The sequence below is a fragment of the Hypanus sabinus genome, chromosome 24 (genome assembly GCF_030144855.1).
Source record: "Hypanus sabinus isolate sHypSab1 chromosome 24, sHypSab1.hap1, whole genome shotgun sequence".
Classification (NCBI taxonomy): Eukaryota; Metazoa; Chordata; class Chondrichthyes; order Myliobatiformes; family Dasyatidae; genus Hypanus; species Hypanus sabinus.
Genome location: NC_082729.1, coordinates 38,042,761 through 38,054,879, shown reverse-complemented (window position 1 = coordinate 38,054,879; position 12,119 = coordinate 38,042,761). Strand labels below are relative to the sequence as shown.

The 12,119-nt window shown below is 51.9% G+C and overlaps 1 protein-coding gene across 2 annotated transcripts in view; it reads left to right on the top strand.

Moving 5' to 3' along the window:
* Positions 1–12,119, top strand: part of kdm5c (lysine demethylase 5C) — a 127,285-nt gene that overhangs the window by 100,013 nt on the left and 15,153 nt on the right. For both annotated transcript variants that reach the window (XM_059949663.1, XM_059949662.1), the window contains exons 16-22: positions 3,595–3,719; positions 4,057–4,207; positions 4,759–4,873; positions 6,881–7,236; positions 8,188–8,326; positions 10,065–10,244; positions 11,180–11,320. In XM_059949663.1, coding sequence (XP_059805646.1) covers positions 3,595–3,719; positions 4,057–4,207; positions 4,759–4,873; positions 6,881–7,236; positions 8,188–8,326; positions 10,065–10,244; positions 11,180–11,320 — 1,207 coding nt within the window. The remainder of the gene's footprint in view (positions 1–3,594; positions 3,720–4,056; positions 4,208–4,758; positions 4,874–6,880; positions 7,237–8,187; positions 8,327–10,064; positions 10,245–11,179; positions 11,321–12,119) is intronic.

Here is a 12,119-nt window from a genome sequence, read left to right as displayed (position 1 = left end):
GCTGGGAAGATGGACGCAGGTACAGGGAAAGGTAAAGGGTCACTGTTACTGTGTTGAAAGCTATAAAGTCAGCTCTGGCAGCCTGGCAGATGAGATCTACAGTGAGATCCAACAGCCAGGAAGGTGGTTCTGCAATGCTCCATGGAGAGCGAAGGGCCTGACAGGGCACAGGAGCCCCGGACTTCTGAGGCCGAGAGAGTGGAAATGACTCAGAGCAGCAGCTTTTCCACTTTAAGAGCTCTCTTTCACAGGTCACCTGTCACGGTTGGATATGATGAGCAACTACCATACGCACAAAAAAAAATACATTCTTCCTCCCTGTCTATACTCCTCAACATTATACCCACACACCCACCCACTAAACCCAGTTATCAGCACCTTCTTCCACCTCTCCCTCCCTTCTCACATCTGATCCCCATGACAAATGACAACTCCCACAGAACTGAGACTGTTGACGTACCTTCGCGTGGTATACACTCAGTGGCTACTTTATTAGATACGGGTCTTCTGCTTCTGTAGCCCATCCATTACAAAGTTTGACATGTGTGTTCAGAGGTGCTCTGAAGCGTAGTTATTCAAGTTACTGTCGCTTTCCTGTCAGTTTGAACCAGTCTCGCCAATCGCCTCTGACCTCATTAACAAGGCACTTTCACCCACAAAACTGCTGCCCACTGGATTTTTTTTTGTTTTTTGCACCATTCTCTGTAAGCTCTAGAGCAGGATTTCCCAACCTTTTTTATGCCAAGGACCAATACCATTTAGCAAGGGGCCTTTGGACCCCAGGTTGGGAACCCCTGCTGTAGAGACTATTGTTTGTGAAACTCCCAGGACATCAACATATTCTAAACTACTAAAACCACCCTGTTTGGTACCAACAATCATTCCATGGTCAAAGTCACTTAGGTCATATTTCTTCCCCCATTCTGATGTTTGATCCGAACAACAGCTGCACCTCTTGACCATGTCTGCATGCATTGAGTTGCTGCCACGTGATTGGTGGATTAGATATTTGCGATAACAAGCCAGTGTGTAACCCTGCGAGGGGCGCAGAGTGCTGTGAGCCTGTGAGTGAGCTTCTCATTGCCACCCTGCATAACCCTGCGAGGGGCACAGAGTGCTGTGTGCCTGTGAGTGAGCTTTTCATTGCCACCCTGCATAACCCTGCGAGGGGCGCAGAGTGCTGTGTGCCTGTGAGTGAGCTTCTCATTGCCACCCTGCATAACCCTGCGAGGGGCGCAGAGTGCTGTGTGCCTGTGAGTGAGCTTCTCATTGCCACCCTGCATAACCCTGCGAGGGGCGCAGAGTGCTGTGTGCCTGGGAGTGAGCTTTTCATTGCCACCCTGCATAACCCTGCGAGGGGCGCAGAGTGCTGTGTGCCTGTGAGTGAGCTTCTCATTGCCACCCTGCATAACCCTGCGAGGGGCGCAGAGTGCTGTGTGCCTGTGAGTGAGCTTCTCATTGCCACCCTGCATAACCCTGCGAGGGGCGCAGAGTGCTGTGTGCCTGGGAGTGAGCTTTTCATTGCCACCCTGCATAACCCTGCGAGGGGTGCAGAGTGCTGTGTGCCTGGGAGTGAGCTTCTCATTGCCACCCTGCATAACCCTGCGAGGGGCGCAGAGTGCTGTGTGCCTGTGAGTGAGCTTCTCATTGCCACCCTGCATAACCCTGTGAAGGGCGCAGAGTGCTGTGTGCCTGGGAGTGAGCTTCTCATTGCCACCCTGCATAACCCTGCGAGGGGCGCAGAGTGCTGTGTGCCTGGGAGTGAGCTTCTCATTGCCACCCTGCATAACCCTGCGAGGGGCGCAGAGTGCTGTGTGCCTGGGAGTGAGCTTCTCATTGCCACCCTGCATAACCCTGCGAGGGGCGCAGAGTGCTGTGTGCCTGGGAGTGAGCTTCTCATTGCCACCCTGCATAACCCTGCGAGGGGCGCAGAGTGCTGTGTGCCTGTGAGTGAGCTTCTCATTGCCACCCTGCATAACCCTGTGAAGGGCGCAGAGTGCTGTGTGCCTGGGAGTGAGCTTCTCATTGCCACCCTGCATAACCCTGCGAGGGGCGCAGAGTGCTGTGTGCCTGGGAGTGAGCTTCTCATTGCCACCCTGCATAACCCTGCGAGGGGCGCAGAGTGCTGTGTGCCTGGGAGTGAGCTTCTCATTGCCACCCTGCATAACCCTGCGAGGGGCGCAGAGTGCTGTGTGCCTGTGAGTGAGCTTTTCATTGACTTGTGCAAATGGCAATAATCTTCCAATCTTGTCTTTTGGCAACACAAAAGCTAGTGAGAGGTGTAAGATTTAAAGGGGGCCTCGAGGATAGGGTGCTGGGTGCATGGAATGGAAGTGCTGGAGTTGGGCATACAATGGGGTTTTGAATTAGAGTACAAATTGTTATTGGAATTAACATAGAACACTACAGCACAGTGCTGGCCATTTGGCCCATCATGTTGTGCCAATCTAAGAGCAAACTAACCCTTCCCACCTACATAGCCCGCCACTTTTCTATCATCTCAACTTTGAACTGATTCCACAACCTATGGACTCACTTTCAAGGCCTCTGCAACTCATGTGCTCCATATTTATTTTTATTATTATTTGTTTTACAGGATTTGCACAATTTGTCTTCTTTTGCACATGGGTGGCTTGTGTGTAGTTTTTCATTGATTCCATTGTATTTTTTTGTTCTGCTGCAAATAAATCTCGGCGTTCATTCATTGTGTGCCGTGAAATATGACGCGAGTGCTCAAAGTCTTTCCATTGACCGTAATTGTTCTTGGCGAATTTTTCTACAGAAGTGGTTTGCCATTGTCTTCTTCCGGGCAGTGTCTTTACAAGACGGGTGACCCAAGTCATAATCAATACTCTTCAGAGATTGTCTGCCTGGTGTCAGTGGTCGCACAACCAGGACTTGTGATCTGCACTGGCTGCTCATACGACCATCCACCACCCGCTCCCATGGCCTCCCGTGACTCTGATTGGGGTGGGAGGGGTTGACTAAGCAGGTGCCACACCCTGCCCGAGGGTGACCTGCAGGCTAGAGGAGGGAGGGAGCACCTTACACCTCCTTTGGTAGAGACAGATCTCCTCCCCGACACGCAGATATATATGTGTTTTGCTAATAAATTTACTTTGCATTTTTTAATACTCCGTAATGTATCTGCCTCTACCTCCACCTCTGGCAGGGTATTCCACACACACCCACCACAGTCTGTATATACATCCTCCAGTCACCTTAAAATTTCACTCTCCTCATGTTAGCCATTTTCTCCCTGGGAAAAGGTCTCTGGTTACCCACTCTGTCTCCACCTGGTATCATCTTATACACCTCAATCAAGTTGTCTCTTATTATCTGCTGCTCTAAAGAGAAAATCCCTATCTCACTCAACCTCTCCTCATAAGACATGCCCTCTAATCCAGGCAGCATCCTGGTAAATCTCTGCCCCCTCTCTAAAGCTTCCACATTTTCATTGTCACATGTACTGAGGTGCTGCCAAGGCTGAGGGCAAGGTGCCAGCAAGTGGGATTGCTGGGGTGGGTAGCTGGCCTGGCATTGAGGGGCCAAGTCACCAGTGAGGATCTCTGACGCCCTGCCTCCCATTGGCAGGTACCGGTACACCCTGGACGAGTTGCCAGCCATGTTACACAAGCTGAAGATCCGGGCAGAGTCCTTCGACACGTGGGGGGCCAAAGTGAGAGCAGCGCTGGAGCCGGACACCAAGCAGAGGAGAAGTAAGGGCAGTTCCTCTCCGTCTGGGTGGGGAGAGGGGGCAGAGCTGATGAATACTGTTCTCACCCTCCTCCCTGTCTTTGTGACTTCCTCTGGTCCCTACACCACTCCCTGTCTCTGTGCCCCCTAAAACCTCCCTCCCGGACTCTACAACCCCTCAGTCCCCTACACCCCTTCCCATCTCTGTGACCCCCCCCCCCAACCCTTACACCCATCCCTGTTTCTGTGTGAGGGTGGGTTACAAATAACTGACATTTTCTTTCATTATTTCCTCTCTCTCCCTCCCTCCCTCTTCCCCTGTGCTCTCTCCCCCCCCCCCCCCCCCCCACCCCCCGGCAGCACTGGAGGAGCTGAGGGCACTGGTGTCGGAGGCGAAGGAGCGGAAATACCCTGACAGCAGCCTGCTGCAGCAGCTGAAGAGCAGCGTGGAGGAGACAGAGAAGTGCATCGCCGAGATCCTGCAGCTGGTTCCCAGCAAGAAGGGCGTCAGGTAGGATGGGAGGGGAGATCAACTCATGACCTGGCGCCACCTTCCCCGCCTTTTCCCCATGTCACCTTATCGCCGGCCCCGCCCTCCTATTCTGCCCTGCCCCCCTTCCCTGAAACTTTCATCTGTCCTCCCCTTCCTTTGTTCCCCCCCCCCCCCCACCAGCCCCTTCACTCCCATGTCTCTCCTCTTTCCCTGACCCTCCTCTCTTCTTAGCACCTTTCTTTGCAATCTTTCCACTGCTTCATCTCTACAGGGGCAGCCCAAGGTGCTCTCCCAGAAACCACCCCATCTGTTCTGCAAATCTTTCCACATGCCAAGGACTGAGCAAGGGGGTGAGAGAGAAACAGAGAGGGAGAGTAAGTGAGAGGAGGGAGAGACAGGAGGAGAGAGAAGTACAGCTGGGAGGAGAGAGTGAGTAATGGAAAAGCTGGAGAGAGATACACAGATGGGGAGAAAGAGAGACAGATGAATAGAGAGAGAGAGAGAGAAAGTCGGCACTGTCCCGTGCCATCTCTGCCTTGTGCCCACTGACGATGCCTTCCTTGCCCCAGGTCCCAGACGGACGGTGCCCAGTCCCCGGCCCGGATGACTGTGGAGGGGTTGCGGACATTCATCGAGCATCTGCACAGCCTGCCGTGCGCCGTCAGTGAAATCCGCGATGTACAGGTAAACCCTCCCCTCCTCTCCACCTCCACCACCCACTCTGTGAGCCATCACACCCCCACCCGTCTCTCACACAAAGAGGCAAGCTCAAACTCTGGAAAAAACTCTACCCACCCACCAAGCAAAATGTTCTTCCCACCTCATCCCCACCTTCACTGGGAACATAGATCCTACTCTCTCCCAACACTCCTTCCTCTCACTACCTCACCTAGAGATGGTCAATTGTTGACAAATCTTGCCTGGTTATGCAGACTCAACCATAGGACTTAGGAGCAGGATCAGGCTGTTTAGCTATTGAGACTGCTCCGCCGCGCCATTCCATCATGACTGATTTATTATCTCTCTCAACCCCATTCTCCTGACTTCATCCCTTTACACTTCAAGAACTTGTGTCGGCCTCTGCTTTAAATATATACCTAACAAATGTCTGTGGTCGTGACTTCCACAGATTCACCATCGTCTGGCTAAAGAAATTCTTCCTCATCTAAAGGGATGACCCTCTATTCTAAGGCAGTGCCCTCTGTTCCCAGACTGTCCCACTACGGGAAACATCCTCTCCACATTCACTCGATCTAGGCTACTGAGTATATGTCCGTGGTCGCCTGCTTCAAGGTTCGACATAGAACCATAGAACATTACAGCACAGAAACAGGCCTTTTGGCCCTTGGCTGTGCTGAACTGTTCTTCTACCTAGTCATACTGACCTGCACTTGGCCCATATCCCTCCATACACCTCTCATCCATGTACCTGTCCAAGTTTTTCTTAAATGTTAAAAGTGAGCCTACATTTACCACTTCATCTGGCAGCTCATTCCACACTCCCACCACTCTGTGTGAAGAAGCCCCCCCCCCAATGTGCCCTTTAAACTTTTCCCCCTTCACCCTTAACCCATGTCCTCTTTTTTTTTCTCCCCTAGCCTCAGTGGAAAAAGCCTGCTTACATTCACTCTATCTATACCCATCATAATCAAGTCTCCCCTCATTCTTCTACACTTCAGGGAATAAAGTCTTAACCTATTCAACCTTTCTCTGTAACTCAGTTTCTCAGTCCCGGCAACATCCTTGTAAACCTTCTCTGCACTCTTTCGACCTTACTAATATCCTTCCTGTAATTCGGTGACCAAAACTGCACACAGTACTCCAAATTCGGCCTCACCAATGTCTTATACAACCTCACCATAATGTTCCAACTCTTATACTCAATACTTTGATTTTTAAAGGCCAATGTACCAAAAGCTCTCTTTACTTACCCTATCTATCTGTGACGCCACTTTTAGGGAATTTTGTATCTGTATTCCCAAGTCCCTCTGTTCTACTGAACTCCTCAGTGCCCTACCATTTACCTTGTATGTTCTACCTTGGTTTTTCCTTCCAAAGTGCAATATCTCACACTTGTCTATATTAAAGGCCATCTGCCATTTTTCAATCCATTTTTCCAGCTGGTCCAAATCCCTCTGCAAGCTTTGAAAACCTTCCTTACTGTCCACTACACCTCCAATCTTTGTATCATCAGCAAATTTGCTGATCCAATTTGCCACGTTGTACACTGTTGTATTATGGTTATTTGAGTTACTGTCGCCTTTCTGTCAGCTTGAACCAGTCTGGTCATTCTCCTGTGACCTCTCATTAACAAGGCCGCTCACTGGATTTTTTTTTGTTTCGCACCATTCTCTGCAAACTCTAGAGACTGTGTGAAAAATCCCAAGAGATTAGCAGTTTCTGAAATATTTAAACTACCCCGTCTGGCACCAACAATTATTCCATGGTCAAAGTCACCTAGATCACATTTCTTCTCCATTCTGATGTTTGATCTGAACAACAACTCTTGACCATGTCTGCATGCTTTTATGCATTGAATTGCTGTCACGTGATTGGCTGATTAGATACTTGCATTAATGAGCAGTTTTACCCAGTAAAGTAGCCACTAAGTGATCTGTTAGAAGGAAGAGTTGGATTGATTTGGAGTAGGTCTCATTGACTTTGGAATTGGCCTCTTGCTTTGTGAACCAGGGGTTACTCGAGGAGGCCGAGGCCTTGCAGGCAGAGGTGAAGACGGCCCTGAGGGAGCTGCCAACGGGCTCGCGAGGGCTCCGGGACCTGATGGAGCGGGGAAGGTGGCTGCCACTGGAGCTGCCCGAGCTGACCCGACTGAGGCAGGAGACGCAGCAGGCTGAGTGGCTGGGCGAGGTGCGGCAGACGCTGGCAGGCCGCGGGCAGGTGACGCTGGACCAGCTGAGGCCGCTCATCGAGTCGGGCTCACGGCTGAAGCCGCAGCCGGCTGTGGAGAAGGCCATGGTGGAGCTGCAGGAGCTGGTGACCATCTCGGAGCGGTGGGAGGAGAAGGCTGTGATATGCCTGGAGGCCAGGTACGCTGGACAGGAGAGGGGACACAGGGAAGGGAAGAGAGGACAGGTTTCCCTGTGGGTAGAGAGATAGGTCCTGCTGTGGGTCGTGTGTACACAGAGACACATACTGGCATACACACACTCACACAGACATGCTCAGGCACATATGTATTTTCACATGTGCAGATACACTTTGCCACACACGTAGAGATACTTGCACAGACACACCCCGTGCACAAAAACGCACGTACGCATATGCACACAAACACACAGAGGCGTGCTCGCACACACTGATTCACCGGTGCACAGTTCCTACCTGGGGATGAGGACTCTGGGCTGCCCCCTGCTGGGAGACGGTGAAAGTGTTGGGTGCCAACCCAGGGCTGAGGAGGCTGACGGTCCGAGACTCACTCACAGAGGGGCCTTCCCACCTCGTCGTTAAAGCTGACTCAGGCGGAGAGAGGACGGAGGGTGGGGGTGTGATTCTCGCCCCAACCAGATAGTCTACGCCACAGATCAGTAGCTGGAGTGGGAAAGATCCTGTCGGGCCATATTCGGAACTGTGAACCACTTCCCGAGATGTGGGTTAGTAGGTCAGTGGGGCAATGGCACATGCCCGTAATCTGGAACACTCCCAAGAGTTTAGTAGCATCTTCCTGTGCACCTCGACTCCCCTCTGGTCCACACTCCCTAGCCACAAAGGCTCCCTCCCCTCTCCCCTTCCTGCACTGGAGATATCCAAGGCTTACCCCTTTTTTGTCCTAACCTGAAGTGCTGTCTCAATCAGCCCCCTCATTCTGGTTTGGAACCCCCCCGCCCACTCCATCGGGGCGAACGTGTCCAATCATTACCCCAGCTGCCCCTGTCAAGTTTGCACGTTCCACTGGGCCTTCTAACTTCTCAGCAAGATGCGGGGCATGGGGCCGGACACCAGATTGAGTTGTTGTCATGTGTAACGGATTCCCCCACTAGGCAGAAGCACCCGGCGGCCACGCTTGAAGCCATAATAAAGGAGGCAGAGCATATTCCAGTGGAACTGCCCAAAGTACTGGCCCTGAAGGAGGCGCTGTCCAAAGCCAAGGCCTGGATCGCGGACGTCGAGGAGATTCAGGCAAGTCTGCTGGGAGTGTAGGGTGGTCCACTCTGGCTCTCTCCCCACCCTCTGCCACTAGGTCTGTCTAGCAGCGGGTTGTACCCTGAGTCCCTTTTGGTCCCACCCCCACTGCCATCAACCATCAATTCTACCCCTTACCAGCAACACTGACAATCACTGGGGATCGGGTTGTCCAAGGAAAACCCATGTGTTCACAGGGAGAATGTGTATAGACTCACTCACTCACAACACACCCAGATATACATGCAATACACACACTCTCTCACTCTCACGCTTTCTCTCACTCTCACACACTCTCTCTCACACGCTCATGCTCACGCACACGCACACACTCTCCCTCTCTCTCTCCCTCCCTCTGTCTCTCCCTCTCCCTCCGTCTCTCCCTCTCCCTCCGTCTCTCCCATTCCCCCCCCCTCCCCCCCCCAGCTCTCCAGAGCTGTGAGCTCCTTTTTCACTCCTTCCTCTGGGGGACATGTTTCCCACTTTGTTCCCCAATTGCTTTTCATTCAACCCGGAACCAACGGGATAACAGTGAACACATGGACACAGGCGAAGCAGCTCTCTCCGAGTCACAGAGTCCCACAGCACAGAAACAGGCCCTGTAAACCTCTCCAACCACGTACCTACCTCAGTCTCGTTCTTCTTCAGCCCATCACTCCTGCTGAGCCATAGACTGCCAACGGCAGCTCGTCAAAGACCTCTGTCCTGGGCCGATACGAGGTTGATTGTCCCTGGGGCTTCTGCTTTCAGCATACAACTTCACATACCTTCTCAGCAAAGGTCCTTCCTCTCCCAGGGGTGAGGTCCCTTTTGGCGTTTCTGTAGCTCTGGGTGTTCACAGGATGGGGTGCCACCCCACCTTCTCCTTCCACAGCCAGGCTTGGGACTGTCCACATGGTGGAATTACCTCAGTCCTTCTCAAGTGTTGTAATTGTATCCATCTCTACCACTTCCTCTGGCATCCTGTTGCCAATACCCGTCACCCTGTGGAAAAAATTGCCCTTTTTTACCCTCTCATTAAACCTATGCCCTCTCTGACTGTAACCATCCCCTTATATGTGCCCCTTATGGATATCTTGGGGTCATCTGTGGGGAGGGGTACCCCATTACTGACACACCCTTGTCTCACAGACCCGTGTGTGGGTAGGTCCCTTTAAGGGATTCACACACCCTGTGAGTCGTGGATTCAGCAGCTAGACCGTATGCCCCAGTGTTGGGTAGCTACTGAAATGGCCGTTCAGTGGCCGTACTCTCCTACCATACAGAACGCTTCAAGCCTGAACTTGCTAACTCGTGAGCTTCCACACTGCCCCACTACTATTTCAGAATAATGCAGTAGTTTCATACATAGAATAACTGGTTGACATTTAATTGCAGATTTAAATTGTAACTAGGAGTACAGATCTGAAACAGGCCCTTCAGCCTGCTTCTCTTCGCACCATCTGCGCACACCTGGATCGTAGCCCTCCACGTCCCTTCCTGTCCAGCTTCTCTTAAATGTTGAAATCTAACATGCATCCACCATTTATGCTGGCAGCTCGTTCCACACCATCACCCTCTGAGTAAAGAAGCTCCCCCCTTCTGTTCCTCTTAAGTATTTCACTTCTCCCTCCTTGCAGCCCTTCCCACAGTGCGGCGCTCCCTCCTCGTTACCACTACTGCAACACCTCCCCGACCACATCACAGAGCTCCCTTCTTGCCGTCATCCTTCTAACGAGCATCCATTTGCTTTCAGAATGGAGACCACTACCCATGCCTGGACGACCTGGAGGGGCTGGTGGCGGTAGGGCGCGACCTGCCTGTTCGCATGGAAGAACTACCTCAGCTGGAGAGCCAGGTAGCAGCTGCCCACTCCTGGAGAGAGAAGGCCACCAGGACCTTTCTCAAGAGGAATTCCTGCTACACGCTCCTGGAGGCAAGTGCCACGTGCCCCTGAATCTCCCACACCTACTGTGTCTCCCTAGTTCTGCTTGGCCCCCTCCCATTTCCCAATCCCACTGCCCCAATGAATCTATTTACTGGCTCAGACATTCCCATCCTATCGCTGAGAGGCAGGCAAACCATTCAGAATCCACTGGTTTTTCCCACCACCGATCTAGGCTTGTACGTCATGTTTCTTTGTCTTAAATCTCGGGATGATGCAGAGGGAATTGGTGATGGGACGGTTAGAGGGAACTTCACTCTGTGTCTGACGCCGGGAGTGTGCGATGGAACAGTGTGGAGGGAGTTTCACTCTGTGTCTGACCCTGGGAGTGTGTGATGGGACGTTCGGTGGGAGTTTCACATTGTGTCTGACCCCGGGAATGTGTGATGGGACAGTGTGGAGGGAGTTTCACATTGTGTCTGACCCCGGGTGTGTGTGATGGGACAGTGTGGAGGGAGTTTCACTCTGTGTCTGACCCTGGGAATGTGTGATGGGACGGTGTGGAGGGAGTTTCACTCTGTGTCTGACCCCGGGAGTGTGTGATGGGACGGTGTGGAGGGAGTTTCACTCTGTGTCTGACCCCAGGAGTGTGTGATGGGACGGTGTGGAGGGAGTTTCACTCTGTTACACAGTGAATCACAGCCCTTCCAACCCCAAACTGTTCAACCCTGCCCATCGAACTCAAAGGGATCAGAAACTGCATCTTACTTACAAAATGACCCCTCTCATTCTCTGATATTTCTCCACACCCAGTTCCAGCATCCTTCATCTCACCTTTTTCCCGCTCCACTCCTTTGCCTGGCTATATGATCTTGTCCTAAGTGGAGTGTTTATCAGGGCCCATGACGCTACTGAAGCCTCATTCGCTGCTGGGTTTCTGAGGTGACGTAACCTCAATGATAACTAACTGGCACCCTTGTCAACAGGTTCTGTGCCCTTGTGCTGATGTTGGGTCGGACAATGTCAGGAGATCCAAGTGGAAGAAAGCCAAGGAGAATCTACTAGATAAAGCGGACACCGACGGCCTGGGATTATCCGCGCAGGACATACGGGATCCCGGATCCATTGTGAGTTTCCCGACACCGTTTTAAGCTGATTGGAAAAGATTTTGGGGGGATGTCAGATTTAAGATTGTTAAACAAAAAGTTTTGGGTGCGTTGAATGCCCCGCCAAGGATGGGTAGTAGAGGCAGATACGTTAGGGGCATTTGTGTAGGCCTCCATTAGTCTCGATAAACCATGGATTTGCACCTTGGAAAGTTTCCAGGACGCAACCTTCGGCAAAGTTTTTTTTTATGGAAGACCGGTAGTTGCCCAAGCTGCAAGTCTCCCCTCTCCACGCCACCGATGTTGTCCAAGGGAAGGGTATAGGACCCATACAGCTTGGCACCGGTGTCGTCGCAGAGCAATGTGTGGTTAAGTGCCTTGCTCAAGGACATACACACAGCCTCAGCCAAGGCTCGAACCAGTGACCTTCAGATCACTAGACAAATGCCTTAACCACTTGGCCACGCGCTAACAATAAGGACATTTAAGAGACTCTTAAATGCATGCATAATAGAAAAACGGAGGGCTATGTGTGGAGGGAAGGGTTAGTTTGATTTTAGAGTAGGTTAGGGGGTCAGCAGCACAACATCAAGGGCTAAAGGGCCTGTGCTATCTTGACGGAAAAATGGGACGGATTAGATTGATCCTAGAGTTCTTTAACGATTTACCAAGACACTGCCTGGATTAGAGAGCATGTTTGATGAGGATAGGTTGGCTGAGCTTGGACTTTTCTCCTTGGAGAGGAGGATGAGAGGTGACTTGATAGAGGTGTGGAAGATGTTAAGAGGCGCAGGTCAAATGGCTTATACGAGGGGGCTTA